Source organism: Cyprinodon tularosa, unplaced genomic scaffold (assembly GCF_016077235.1).
Source record: "Cyprinodon tularosa strain WSP-4 unplaced genomic scaffold, ASM1607723v1 ctg66, whole genome shotgun sequence".
NCBI classification, from domain to species: Eukaryota; Metazoa; Chordata; class Actinopteri; order Cyprinodontiformes; family Cyprinodontidae; genus Cyprinodon; species Cyprinodon tularosa.
The window spans coordinates 4,361,620-4,377,390 of NW_024039407.1; the positions used below are offsets into that span (position 1 = coordinate 4,361,620).

General features: G+C 38.6%; 1 protein-coding gene across 2 annotated transcripts in view; it reads left to right on the forward strand.

Moving 5' to 3' along the window:
* The window catches only part of si:dkey-70p6.1 (uncharacterized protein LOC570575 homolog), a 37,605-nt gene extending 30,513 nt beyond the window's left edge, over positions 1–7,092 (forward strand). For both annotated transcript variants that reach the window (XM_038309320.1, XM_038309322.1), the window contains exons 6-7: positions 1,976–2,113; positions 5,280–7,092. In XM_038309320.1, coding sequence (XP_038165248.1) covers positions 1,976–2,113; positions 5,280–5,819 — 678 coding nt within the window. In that variant the 3' untranslated portion in view covers positions 5,820–7,092. The remainder of the gene's footprint in view (positions 1–1,975; positions 2,114–5,279) is intronic.
* Positions 7,093–15,771: the final 8,679 nt, after the last annotated feature.

Consider the following 15,771-nt stretch of genomic DNA (forward strand, 5'->3'; position numbering starts at 1 on the left):
TTACTGTAAAAAACCTCGAACTCAACACTATTCCTGACATTTTGAATTGAAAATCTTCCTGGATGGGAAGCGAAACATCTTCAAACTTGGAAACAAACTCTTCTTTTTTTGGCTTATCTGATTAACATACCTGCCTCTCCAGGTTTTTGACTTCCAGCTTCCTACTTTCCCCACAGATCAGAGCCACATCTGCAAGTATCATAATAAACGGAAACTGCTGCCTGACCTGAATGGCAACTTCCAACAAGGATCTTAGAGATTACCATGTTTCAGGGGGATCTGTAAATGAGAAAAACGCAAAACATTTTAACAGTGCTGCACAAATTAAATGAAAACAAGCATTTAATAAATCCGTTGTGATAACCTTGTTACTGAAGTTTACACCATCCTAAACACTCGGTTTGAATTGAGAAAGCTTCCTGGAGAGGTGGCTAAACGTCTTCAAATCTTGGAAACCAAGTCCAGTGGATATTTTTTGAATTTTTACGGAATGACTATGACCTGGATGACTGGGAACCTTCATCAGCACACTCGGTAGAAGCAGCTCCTTCTTGGCCCAGTTTTATGTGTGCAGCATCTCTAGCTTTCCTGCAAACACTTCAGCGTTTTACAACTTTTAATCATTTTAAAATAAACCCAGAGTATGATGCTGCCACCACCATATCTCATCGTGGGCATGGTTTTATTTTGGTCTTGAACATTGAATCAGAAAATGGCTTCATTTGACCATTCTTCCACAAGGTTTAACATATTTTAGTCAGATTAGTTAGTTTTCTTCAGAGGAAACTGATTCCTTCATGAAACCCTATAGTCTAGGAGAATATGATTCACAGGTAGGAAACCATAATTACTTAAGTCCTCAATTAGTTTATGTCTATCGATGGCTATAGCCATATGATGCAAGTAAGCGAAACTCAAGGAGCACAAATTCAGTGTTAATAAATTCACTATAATTAATAGGTGTGAGCTCCAAAAGACCACATGCTGTGAGTAAATTGAAATGGGCTTTACAGCAATATAATAAGGATATGCACATTTATCCATTACTTTTATGGAGTGCATATGATTATTTTTTTGTCTTTTTACCTTCCTAACAAATGTTTTTGTTTTTTAAGGGAGGTTGAAATGTAGAGAAGGTTTGCAACACATATACATTTATAATTTCCTATGGTTAAAAGGCATTTTAACGGGGGTGCAGAAAGCAAAACAAGGTTAAAAATCAATGATCACCTCTTTTAATTTTGTGTGAGAAATGCTTTTTTTTCTTTGGAGTTTGAAGCGCATCAATCAATTTCTGGAGTCTCTGTGAGATTTTTCTCTAAATTCTGTGGAGGACCTGCAGGGCTGTAATTCTGCCAGTGATAGTTTCCCTTGGCCCTCGGCTGTTCGGATGCGCTGGCACTTCTGTAAAAATCTCTTTGAAGTCCAGGCAAGGAGCTTGTTTATTGGTCATAAGGTTTTTACTGATTGTTGGGATGTTTCTGCCTTCAACTGTGTCACCTCCTCCATATGTTTGCAGCAGCTGGACTGCAGGTTGTCTGACTCTTTGCTCCCCTCCAGATGACACCATTTGTTGCCCCATTTGAGGTCAGGAAGGTTACGCTATCTGCTGTGACCAGGGTTCATTTACACGCACAGTTCACAGGCTTACATGAGAACGCCGTCTGATCAAAGGTCTGTTTGCCACAGATTTTCTTGTGGATGATGCAACTCAGTGAAATAGAGTCATCTACAATAGAGGCACCTGCTTCTTCACAGGCTCCACCTTTTAGGGAAAATCTCTTCAGCGCTCTATGAAATCCATTTAACACGACTCCAGCAATGTACCTATTCTTAAGAAGGGTTAATTTGTCATCCATGAGCCCGTTTCAAATTGCACTTTTTACAGTCAAAGAGGTCCTCCCATCTCTGCAGCCACATTCCTTAACATGCGAGAAACTTTGTCCTAACGTATGATTAAATGCTTTGTTAACAGGAAGTGATGTTTATGGGAAACGGAGAGCAGTACATCTGGAAGCCTCCAGAGGAGGATGACATGCTGATGCTCCAGAATAAAGCTCTGGGTCCACTGGGAGCTCATACAATGGAGAATTTACAACCATCTGCAGCAGTGGTGAGTGACGAAGACTTATAATGGGATTAAAACAGTCTGTCATGCCCAGAATACAATATAAAATTTTTAAATCTTAGTTTATTTGCATTCATCTAAAAGAAAGTATTCATTCCCCTCAACCTTTTCCAGATATTTCCCCACCAGAAAAACTGGTTTGTCCCCTAAAACGAATGGCCACATTTAAGTATTGTCAAATTTTGAAGTAGAATAAGTGGGTTCAGAGTTTGTATCGAGTTTCCAATATCTTGTAAGAACACTTTCTGTTGCAATGAAATGTGTAAGTCTGGAGGTGCATGTCTTTTTTTTTTTTTTGCATGTCTTTAAGCGTGGATGGAAAGTGACATTGAGTCCGAAGCTAAATATCTGTTTTCCAACATATTTAGATCTGGGGGAGGGGGGTGGGCTTGTAGAACAAATTTTATCTTTTTAATCAACCTATTGATAGCAATTTTGAATCTTGTTACATGTTAAGATAAACAGGTGAAAAATAAACAGCTCACTTACTAAAATATGTAATTTACTAAAGTTGACTTTGTTCGTTCAACTGGTTTACTGTTGTATAAGCTGGAGTTGGTCCTAGAGAGAAATATTAGGGAATTAATGTCTTAATATTTCTATTGTTTAATAAAGAGGATTAAGGCCACTGAAAAAAAAAAGTAAACTTTTTTTTAAAATTTCATTTCAGTATAATATGAGAAAATATGACTTTTTCCCTCAGAATTCTGACTTTAATCTCAGAATTCTGACTGAATATTGACAGCTAACAAACATGTTAGCATCAAGCTGTAGCCATGTCTGTTTTAGAAATTAAACTAGCTCTCGTTTTAATCACCTTCTGCTCCTCCATTAATGAAATAGCATCACCGGGGATGCCTCGGACACGTAAAAAGTTGCCTAATTCCGCCATTTTCCACCAATGTGTTACTCTCCTCCCAAACAACTCACATCTTTGTCAGTGAAGCTGAGCGCTCCCACATCTCTTCCTACATGGTGCCCATCTACATTAAGATCCAACATTCCGAGATTTAAGTCAGAATTCTGAGATTAAAGTCAGAATTCTGACCTTTTCCCATATTAATCTGAAATAATATTTAAAAATCAGTTCCCCTTTTTTTTCCAGTGGCCCTAATCCTCTTCCATTCAGCCCTAAGATTGAGAAAGGAGTTTTTTATGTATAATAATATATGGAAAGTTATACAATCACAGTTAAAATATCTAACTTCTAAGTATATGTTTCATAAATCTTAATAAAACAAATACTGATACTATAAATACAACTACAAAAACAGTTTTACCTTAAGCCCTTATAAACGCTACTAAAATAGATCAAGTTTGTTTCAAGGTGTTTGTAAAGGTTTTGGACTCTGATGAAAACACAGTTGGTATAAAAACCTTTGTTTCTGTGGTGTATTTCAAATAAAGCTGAAAACAAATCAGGGAGGTCCTTCCTTTTCTGCCTTTACTTGATTAAATGTTTATTTGGTTGCTACTAGTGATACGATTTAAAGTGAGGATGTTTCTTCGTTTCCTAAGCTTGTGATTACTTTTAATGAAGGTCATATCTGTGCAGTGTTTTATTTTAGCTCCCTGAAGCACTTTTCACTTCATTGCTCAGTAGACGGATTGAATAACATTTGTACTATTGTGCAGAAAGAAAAACAAACTTCTATATATACCAAACACTTTGCTTCACGACCTGGATTAAAAACAACTCTACAGTGCACATCTAGCAGGCAGCATTTCATCAAGCAATAATTTGATGGTCTTCTTCAGTCAGATGTTCTGATCTGGTCTACAACATGCCTGTCAGCTTTCATGTATTTTCATTGCTCCCAGTTGCTCTTTAGGCATTGGTTATTCTAGTTTTCACAGTGCGGAGATGATCGTTTGCTGCTGATTGCATAATTAGTTAGATGATATAAGAGGAGATACCAAAAAGTACCTGAGATTCATGGGGGGATAAAACACAGAGCAAAAAGCTCATAATCCAGTCACTACATTATTATCCCCAAGCAAAAGACACCTATTTACTGTCAAATACCAATATCAAGCAATCATTTCTGTGCCACGCTCCGCTGATGCATTCAGTCTAGTTTATCTTATGTAATATGCTGATTGTCTTAGAAACTAATATTTGTAATTTCTATTATTTGTTTGCCATAATCATCTAAATTAAATATGTTTAGGTTTGAAGAAAGAAGTTCCTTATTCTGCAATTAATCTATGTAATATTTATGTTTCCCTTTCTGAAATGATTGACAACAGATATTCGAAGAATTTTATGATATCCGCTATTTAAATGTACCTGTAATCAAGCAAGTACTGTCTAGATTGTAGTTATCTAGATAATAATTTTCTAGTTTTGAGATCAGCTAAGTATAAGTTTGTAACTTGAATTTTTAGTTGCTTTTCCATCTTTTCTTTAGTACTTATCGTTTTAAATCTAGCTGGTCTTTTAAGGTTTAAAATTGTTAGTCATTGAACAATCAAGAAATAATCTTCAGCAAGAGCAATGAACAAAGAGATCAGGGTTAAAAAGTGTTAGGTCATCAAAACAATAAACTCGTCTTTTCATACCTCACGTAACTGTTTAATCGATCATTCTGAAAGCAGAGAGAGGGGCACAGCACAAAACCTACAAAGACATTGCAATCTACTTAATGTTTACCTCCAGGCTAGGATAACATTAATCATGTTACCTCTGGAGGAGCTGCAGAAATCAAACCTCAGGATTTCAGGAAAAAATTGATTTTAATCTGTGCCAGGAAAAAAAAAGTTGTTAAAAGAAAAACTGTGAAGTAAAACTAATGCTGAAAATAAATCTGAAAACGTCACCGTCTTCATGAAACATACAAGAGGCGCTTCAGAGGGAATGTTTCGATCAAAGAACATTTAAGTGATAGAATGGTTTAAAGTCAAGACCTGAAATCTAAGAGGATCTTTGACCTGAAAATCTTTATAAAAGAATTAAAAGCTATTAGGGTTGTATAAATGCAAATTTTTTTGAAAGAGGACTTTGTCAGCAGTAAAGAGAGATCATTTAAACAAAATTAACAGTTTTAAGGTAAGACTAGCCTAACAAGTGTCCATCTTTAAAGGACAAAATCCCTAAACAAGTTTTTAAGTCTCTGAATAAAGAAATTCAACATTTTTTCTGTGTTTCCAGGTGGCTGAGATGTACTCCAAAGTCTGCAAACCTGGCAAGAAGAAGAGAGCGATACCAGGGTCTCCACCAGCCAACCTTGGCTTCCGGACCTTAGGTCGAGGCGACTGGGACCGGGATCGAGACGGTGGATTCAGTGTGGTGGTCAAACCTCAGACATGGGCCCCTCAAGAAGGCAAAGCAGCTGGGGGATCCCTGGACGACCACTGCTACGAGTCCATCGGCACGGAGGAGTGCGATCAAGCGTACGATAACCTGGAAGGTGGAGGCGCATGGAAAAGGGAGAGGCCTCCGAACACATGTGCCACCCTTCGACCAAGGAGGAAGAAAGCCCAGCAGCCACTGCAGCAGCAGCATCCTCCTCCGCCGCCGCCCACGCAGCAGACCCCCAAGTTACAACACCTGCCTGCCAAAGCCCTGCTGCTGCCGGGAGAGAACCTGTATGAGAGCATCGGTGACCTGAAGCAGGGCTCCGCCACATCCAGCACCACCACCATCTTCACCTTTAACGACGGCATGGAGATGTATGTTACAGGGCTCTGAGGCAGCGGCTGCACTGTGACCCCCATCGACACCTCGAGGAGTGACTGCTGGGTCCCTGTCATGCTCACCCACACATACTGTTTACATTTAAGTAACATCAGGCCTTTCACAGGCTCCAGAGGCCTTGGGTGGTAATGTTGATCTGTTATGACCTGGGCTGAATACAAAGTCCTGTCTGCAAACCTTAAAAGAATCCAAAGGTAGTAAATAATAAATGAGCACAAGACCATCACAGAGCAATCTGTAGGCAAACAGTAGCACTTCAGTTTTACTGATACGTCTGTGCAAAGCACAATAAAGTTAGAAGCCTAAATTCTTCCTCAATTGTTGCGGGTAAAAATAGTCCTTTATTCGGTCCGAGCCGGACCTCTAATTGGGGAATTATTTTAGTAGCACTTCCCTGTATATTTGACCAGATGTGATTTAGGATAGAATTTAAATGAAACATAAATAAAAAACTCTTGAAAGCTCAGGGATCAAGAATTATATAACCAAGTATTTTAATAAAAAAATTAATTGCACACATATTGCATTCCTCCTAAACGCTTTGACAAATTAAGACCATTTCACCTTAACAAAAAAAAACAAAACAAAAGCCAATCAGATACTTCCCTCCATGAAGTTTCACCCGACATGGATTGAACACTGTCTCCACTGCTGTCTGTATATGAGGTGTTTTACTTTGTTGATCCTGTTCTTGCACTTTGCCTGCTACGAGATGCATGCCTAAAAAAAAAAAGAGAAAAACAAAAAAAAAATAATTGAAAAAAACTAAAAAAAAACAAGCTCTGTATGTGGTTTCTCTATATAAATGTTTTTATTTTCATCCGTAGTTGTTTACCTTTTTTTTTTTCCTGTTTTTTTTAACCGTGTTGCTTTATTACTCTGTGGAGCCGGTTTGATGAAGGATGTGTTTGGCTTAGTGGAGATCTGAGCAGCCGAGGAGAGCGTCTAAATCCTCTGCTGTGCCTACGATAAACACACGAGCTCAAATGAATCCAGGAGAACTGTTCGAGTCCTAAACGTGGAGACCACCCACCCCCTCCAACCGCCCCTTCCTTAACACGCCCCTGTCTGCTCAGTCACATCTGTGGATCATCAGAAAATTGTGTTAGCAATTGTCATGTCTCAACATCACTCCATTGAGGAAAACTCTGTTATCGGTGTTAAAATATATCGCAGGAAAGAAAAAAAAAAAGACATAGCAAAAGAGCATCAACCGCCCCCTTTTTGGATAAAACCGTTAAGTTTACATCCAAAACCTGAATAATAACAGAAACGTCACTCAACCAAATATTCCCAAAACAAACAATGTGATACTGTATGTTGATGCAACGTGTATGTACATGACAAAAAGAAAAAGAATAATAAATATAACATCAGTGTCAAGAAATCTATCTTTTTCTATTATGTTCAGTTGTGTTTTTTGGAATGACTTATATTGTGACACAAAACTACAAAACAGCTGCATTGTAAAAAAAAAAAAAAATTATTCCGTGTTAATCTCTCTGTTTGTTGTTTTATCGAAGCCATGAAGCTCTGTTGTGTTCTTGGAAAAAGCCCTGCTAAGTTTTAAATGTGGCAGCTAATGTTGTGTGTTTGCTATCCAGACTACAGGGTCTTGTATTCGAAAAAGCGTGTAATTTAAGTGCTAAAGTGCAAAAGATTGTAATGTTTTATATCAAGAATACTATTCATGAAATGTCAAGTCAAGTTTATACTTTTGTAATAAAGTGGCACTTTAAAAAGAAAAAGTTTTATCTCATAGTTTCGCTCATTAAAGTTGAGGGAAATAAGCAAGAAGCTTTTCTGATGTTAGAAGCTGCCTGAGGATTTTTATTTTTAGCCTAAAAATAAAAGAAAGAAAAGTATTTGCATACTTTTCTGTCTCTATTTCTGGCTTCATTTTAGATCTGAAGCTTGTGGTAGTTCAGGAGTTTTGAAGGAAGGTTCTGTTTAAAGGTTATATGCAGTCAATATCTTACTCTATATTTATGCCTCGTTTGATTTGTGAACAGATGTCGGATCTCAGGATGAAATCTCACCCATGCTGAGCTTGTTATATAAGCATGTCAGAAAAACTGGGGGATTTGCTAATTGTTTTGGCGGCAACTATTATTAGCAAAACAGGCGGAAAGGAATGATTCCCCTCTTTTTAATGAACTAAAAAGGAAGTAGCACACAGACAGAAATGGCAGGGCTGCATTTAGTAATTGAGTGACAGAGGGGGTAAGATGTGGTCGTCTGTTTCGCTCATTAGGGAATTTGTAATCCGTCCCCTCTACAACGATCCCTCTGCCAACCAGGCATGTCGGGGGGCTCTACAGGAGTCTTTGTACTGGGTGGTCGTATTGCTAGGGGCACTTGATCCGGGGCTTGACCTTCGCGGCTGGATTTGGAGGTGTTGCTAAGTTAGGTGGGGTTCAGTACCCATCCCACCCTGTGCATGGGTAGGACCCATCATTTCTATGCTTCAATGATGACCTTCCTCAGTGTGGGACGCATGCTGCCCTATAGTGATGCCTTGTGTCTGTCTGAGTGTAATTGATCCAGTTTAAACACAAGTCACTATTGCATCCATGCAACCTGCCAACTTTGAGGCAGGATCATCTCCTGATTAAATTAATTTAACATTTTATTAGGATATCGTCAACAGATTTTATTTTTTCAGTGGAACAAACTTCCTTGATACTTGCATAAAACAGGCATCTTAATATGGTTTATTAAAAAGGCTTATTAGTCCCAGAGGGTTAAGTTAACAGCTGGTGTAAGCGGGGCTATGACCAAAAGAAAACTTTAAACAGAGATCACATATTTAGGAAGGAAGTAAAAGCAGGAGGCAGCTCTGCACCATTAGTCCTCTTCCTGTGTAAAACCTGCTTTGTAAACAAAACCACAAAAACTATATCTAATTAGAGCCACTTCTGAATAGAAAAGTAAGGCTGTATGATATTTAGGCTTCCCTGTAGCTTTGTTACCAGTCTCAGTACGCGTTTCAGGATTATCCTTAGATGCGCACTAACTCTATTCCAATTCATAAAAATATATGTGCAATAAGCATTTAAAACATGCAGCTGAAACCAGGAATACTTTCCCCCCCATGTAACATGTAAAAAAAGCAGAAATATATATCTTCCCTGCAGGTTAATAAAAGAACATGTTTTAAAAAAGATTGTTCAATACAATTAGATTCGTTACATTCACTTCATTTTCAATGAGACACAATTTTTCTACGTGAAACACATACAGAGAAAAAAAAAACAGGCACAATAAATGATTTCAAGCAAAGTAACCTCCTGGTACAGCGATGCATTAAAACTGAAAGTCATTGGTTGAGCTACAGTAAACTTTTGAACCGACCAGCTGAGAGGATCTACCAAAACATCTCAGAAAAGAAAGTGAGGATGGGAAAGGTTTCACAGACCAATTTTAGAAACTAGTAAATGGCTCCAAGAAGTTTTCTACTGATTAAATGTTACCCAGTTAGCAGAGGTGTCATAACCTGACTCCGCCAGATGGATTTGCTACGCATATCCATCTGGAAACCTTCCGTTGAAGTAATTTTGGGAAGGGGCGGAAATACTGGTTAGTTGATTGGCCTATGTTGGTGATAGACGGGCCAAATAAACCAATCAGATCAACGAAGCATATGACGTAACAGAGCGACGACGAAGAGGAGCCAATTGATCGATCAAACTCTTGCCGAAACCAGTCGGGAGAAGAGCAAAAACATCTTTTCCTCTGAGAAAAGCCTCCAGAGCAGTGTTTTGCTCTTCTTTTAGTGAAGAAATACTCTGTAATTTCGATAAAACTTGCTCGATAGCCACGCTAACGCTAGTTTCATCGGCTGAAGCCGGCATGTTCTTTAGACTGAACTGTCGCGCTTCTCGTTGCGTCACACCTCAACCCGCCTCAAAGCCAACGCTGATTGGACGTTCGTTTGGTGAACGGCTCCAAATTTTCTTTAACGGAGAGTCTCCAGACTGATTAGCGAGTGAAATCTTGAAAGCTTGCGAGATCAGGATGGTCTCACGAGGCTAGAGGTGTCAAGTAACGAAATACAAATACGTTTTTTACTGTACTTAAATACACTTTTTAGGCATCTATACTCCATTATCTATTTATCTTCCTACTTGTGACTACTTTTTCACACTAGTATCTGTACTTTCTATTCCTTTCATTTTAAAAACAAGCGCTACTCGTTACTCTTGGCTTCGGTTTAATGTTTATAAATATTTATTTCATGTCATGTGCGCCATCCAATGCAGATCATTGGCGCCATCCACATATAGTGAAAACTAGTGTGATTGGATGAGTCATATAACGCAAACACCCATTGGTTAGCTAAAGGAAATCATCAGAAGCAAGCAGGTGTTCTTCAAACTGCAAACGTGAATTGTCTATGCCATGCTACGATGTTGGATTCAGAAAAAGATGTTGAAATGTCTGAAAGACCTCCCTTATCCTTGGTCCTATCTCAAAGAATGTTTTGAAATAGTCGAAAAATTGAGCTTTCAGTTCATATAGTGGCATCTGGCTGTTTTTTTAAAGGTTACTTTATACTTTTATACTTTAAGTAGTTTTTGGAGCACATACTTTTTCACTTTTGCTTGAGTAAAGAGGTCAAGTTGATGCTTCAACTTTTACCAGAGTGTTTTTAAGCTCTACTCAAGTAACAAATGTGTGTACTTTTGACACCGCTGCCAGTTGGGTTAAGGCTGGATATTAGGGAGATGTCAGCAAGATAACATATTTTCTTCTCTTTAAAGGAAAGTAAAGGAAAAAAGTTCAGAAATCACTGAAATACGAGATTCAAAACAGATATAAGAACATTTGTTAATATAGATCTAATTGTTTCATAGCGGTGACCCAATTTTTTCAAATTACTTTATAACCTTTTTTTTTTTTAAGCTTCAAACATCTCAACCCATCCCTTAAACCCAACAATTCACAACAATCTGTTTGAGTAGAGCTCCTTTGTGATTTATTTTTCTATATCTATGAACATACACGTGTGTTAGTAGTGGGGTCTGCGTCTGTGTATGGCTGCGGATGAAGGGGGGAGGAAGGAGAAAAAAAAATAGGTCACCCCTTAAAACAAAAAGCTTCCTGTCAACATCGTAACCGTCTGCTGACTTCTCATTGGCTGGCCTGTCTCCATGGTAACAGGTTAAACTTGAGGCAGTGGTCACATGGGCGAGCAAGTCTTCTGCTGTCTTGGAGGATACAGAATACGTCGTGTGACATCCCTGATCGTGGTGCCAGCCAGTCACGGTGGGTTGGAGAAAAGAAAAACACACACACACACTCACAGGCCAAATAAAACAAAACACGCAGGGAGCCCATCAAACCGGAGGTGTGAAGATGACACAACATTCACAGCTCGAGTGATGTGCTATAATCTCACTGTGTGCAGTGTGAATGGCTGAATGGATACATGAATGAGGAGCAGAGACCTCAATGGAGGTGCGAGAGGGGATCACAGACAGACAGAGAGGGGAGATCATGCTTTAAACTGGGAGATTACACCATAATGGGGGAGAATCACCAGGGTGGGTTTGATCAAGAGGCGTGAAAAACAGTGGTTAAAAACAAAACCCCTAACATCCTTTAAATCAAACATTTTTACAGTCAGTGAAGAAACACAGAACATTTTAAATCTTCAAACTAATTCAACCAAATAAGGCTACATTTGTAAATAAACGACCAAATGTTTAGATGTAATAAAGGTGATCCAGTGTATCTCAAAATATCAGGCAGAGCAGGGGGAATCTCTCTGGAAAGGAGGCTTAATGTGAGAGACACTGACCTCTGCAGGCCACACAGGGTAACACAGGCGGGGAGAGCTCAGCGGCCTGTGTGTGAACCCTGAGAGTCTGAGAAGCGTTTGAAATATTCAGCTGCCAGCCTGTGACCGTCCATGACCTCAGATAGGTGCTTCTGAATTCAAGCAGTGGCTTCAAGTAATGCGTGTGCAGAGAAAACTGAATTCAGACTCACCTCTCTCTCTTAGATCCTAACAGAATAAAAGATCAAATCATATTTGGAGTACCGCATATTTTTTATTCATTACCGAATGAAATTATGATATTTAAAGTATGTAAAATATAAAGAGAGAAATATTATATAAATAGTAATAACTACACCCTAATGTAAGTTTTTTCTACCATGAAACAGGAAACCACAACTTGCAATTTCTTTTAAATAATCTAATTAACCCACACTTACCTCACTAATTGCTTTTTTTTTTTTACATAACTTTTATGTTTTTCAAAACTGATGTCACTGGCTTTATGGTCTCCAAAATTTGTAAATAAATTTGGGGATGAAGGCAAGTGGAAATCCATCACAAATGGAAGCATATGGGTCCTGAAATATGTATATAACCCAAAATATAATACATAAAAGCAATCCAATGTGAGTCAGATATTATACTTTTGTTTCTCTTGTACTCATTGATTTTAACTTTCTTTTTTTCTAGACGGACCTAATTCTATTTTAAATGGACAGAAACTTCATAAGTTTGCCTGTTCTTGCCATTTCTGAATGGAAATCTTCAGGCAGATGGAGGACTACTACTAACATGTAAGACAGGCTCCACACTGGAAAAACAATCTACAGGTGCTGGTCATAAAATTAGAATATCATGAAAAAGTAGATTGATTTCAGTAATTCCATTTAAAAAGTGAAACTTGTATATTATATTCATACATTACATACAAACTCATATATTTCAGATGTTTATTTTGTTTAATTTTGATGATTACAAATGACAACAAATGAAAATCTCAAATTCATCATATCAGAAAATTAGAATATTACTGAAGACCAATAAAAACAAAGGATTTATAGAAATGTTGGCCAACTGAAAAGTATGAACATGAAAAGTATGAGCATGTACAGCACTCAGTATTTAGTTGGGCCTCCTTTGGCCTGTATTACTGCAGCAATGCGGCGTGGCATGGAGTCGATCAGTCTGTGGCACTGCTCAGGTGTTATGATAGCCCAGGTTGCTCTAATAGTGGCTTTTAGCTCTTCTGAATTGTTGGGTCTGGTGTATTGCATCTTCTTCTTCACAATACCCCATAGATTTTCTATGGGGTTAAGGTCAGGAGAGTTTGCTGGCCAATTAAGAACAGGGATACCATGGTCCTTCAACCAGGTACTGGTAGCTTTGGCACTGTGTGCAGGTGCCAAGTCCTGTTGGAAAATGAAATCTGCATCTCCAAAAAGTTGGTCAGCTGCAGGAAGCATGAAGTGCTCTAAAACTTCCTGGTATGTGGCTGCGTTGACCCTGGACCTCAGAAAACACAATGGACCAACACCAGCAGATGACATGGCACCCCAAACCATCACTGACTGTGGAAACTTTACACTGGACTTCAAGCAACGTGGATGAAGTGCCTCTCTTCTTTTCCTCCAGACTCTGGGACCTTGATTTCCAAAGGAAATGCAAAATTTACTTTCATCAGAGAACATGACTTTGGACAACTCACCAGCAGTCCAGTCCTGTTTCTCTTTAGCCCAGGCAAGACGCTTCTGACGCTGTCTGTGGTTCAAGAGTGGCTTGACACAAGGAATGCGACAGCAGAAACCCATGTCTTTCATACGTCTGTGTGTGGTGGTTCTTGAAGCACTCACTCCAGCTGCAGTCCACTCTTTGTGAATCTCCCCCACATTTTTGAATGGGTTTTGTTTCACAATCCTCTCCAGGGTGCGGTTATCTCTCTTGCTTGTACACTTTTTTCGACCACATCTTTTCCTTCCCTTCGCCTCTCTATTAATGTGCTTGGACACTGAGCTCTGTGAACAGCCAGCCTCTTTAGCGATGACCTTTTGTGTCTTGCCCTCCTTGTGCAAGGTGTCGATGGTCGTCTTTTGGACAACTGTCAAGTCAGCAGTCTTCCCCATGATTGTGTAGCCTATACAACTAGACTGAAAGACCATTTAAAGGCTTTTGCAGGTGGTTTGAGTTAATTAGCTGATTAGAGTGTGGCACCAGGGGCCATCAATTTTGAACCTTTTCACAATATTCTAATTTTCTGATATGATGAATTTGAGATTTTCATTTGTTGTCATTTGTAATCATCAAAATTAAACAAAATAAACATCTGAAATATATGAGTTTGTATGTAATGTATGAATATAATATACAAGTTACACTTTTTAAATGGAATTACTGAAATCAATCTACTTTTTCATGATATTCTAATTTTATGACCAGCACCTGTAGAAATAAGTCAAAATTTTTCAAATTACGTGCATTTACCCTTAATTTGAGTAGGTAAGTGAGATAGTTTGCCAATGGAAAGAATGCTTTTACTCTTAAAATAAGATATTTAGATAAAATGCACTTGAAATAAGACGATGCAATTGTGTTTTCTTATTTTAAATGTAATTTGTCTTGTTCCATGGCAAAGTGGATCTTTTTCCTCCTCAATCCAAGAAAAATTGCACTTATTTTAAGAAATAATGACTTATCTAGGTTTAGATTTTTTCAAGTGCAGCAGCACCTTCCCACCTGATCTCAAAGAAATTAAGAGGGAAGAAATCAGATGGATAATTTGTCTGAGCTTAAAGGAATAGTACACCCAAAACATGATTAGCCTTCATTTTCTACTCACCCCCATGCTGAACAACACTCTGGAGTACTTTTTTGATATCTCAAATGCATCTGGAGATCTGGGAGGCTTCTTGCTGTCTGCTGACATTCAAATAATGGAGGTCTATGGTGCCCGAGACAGAAAGGTCCATAAAAGTCCACAAAAAACGTGTCAATATTCCTCCATACTGCTCGTCCAATGTATTCCAAGTGTCCTGAGTGGGTAGCATCCAGAATTTACTCGAAACGAAGTTATTTAGAATGTTTTTAGAGCATAAACAGTAGTGTATAGGATTTCCTGAAAGCGCGCACATGCGCGTTCACGAGCCTACGGAAGCCGGCAGACCAAACCAGCGCATTCAGCTCGGCAAAGAACTCATGCTCTTCCTCAACACTGAAGTCCTCAGACATTTTTCTTTCGTTGTTTCTTTCTTTGCACAGGTAAACAGCACATTTCTTCTTCTACGCTTGCATTATTGGCAGAGCAGACACTGAATGCGCACTTTCATCTGGTTTGGTCTGCCGGCTTCCGTAGGCTCGTGAACGCGCATGTGCGCGCTTTCAGGAAATCCTATACACTACTGTTTATGCTCTAAAAACATTCTAAATGACTTCGTTTCGAGTAAATTCTGGATGCTACCCACTCAGGACACTTGGAATACATTGGACGAGCAGTGTGGAGGAATATTGACACGTTTTTTGTGGACTTTTATGGAGCTTTCTGTCTCGGACACCATAGACCTCCATTATTTGAATGACAGCAGACAGCAAGAAGGCTCCCAGATCTCCAGATGCATTTGAGATATCAAAAAAGTACTCCAGAGTGTTGTTCAGCATGGGGGTGGGTAGAAAATGAAGGCTAATCATGTTTTGGGTGTACTATTCCTTTAAAGAGCAGGGAGGCAATTCTGGCCATGACGGTAATTATTCATTTTAGGCAAAAATTGTATTCCTTATGTAATTAGCCTGATTTTTCAACTATATGACATGTTTATTGCTTCAATTTAGATCATTTAGCCCAGATAACTGTCGTAAGCCAAGAGCTACTTCGCTAAAGGTCAAAATATAGATGTTTTTTCTTTATCATTTAAGTAAAAATAATATTTAAAAAAATAATTCTCCAAATGTGTTCACTGTAATTGTTGTCTGATAAATTTGATGAACATAAATTTGAGGACATTTACAGACAAGGGATCTGCAACCTGTTCCTATGGGGCCACATGTGGCTCCTCAGGCACTTCAGTATAGCTTCTAGATTTTTTCCCCGCACATAATAGTAATAAAAAGGGATATTCTCTATCGAAATTATGCAATATCTCCGTAGATATTTCACAACAGAAATACACTAAG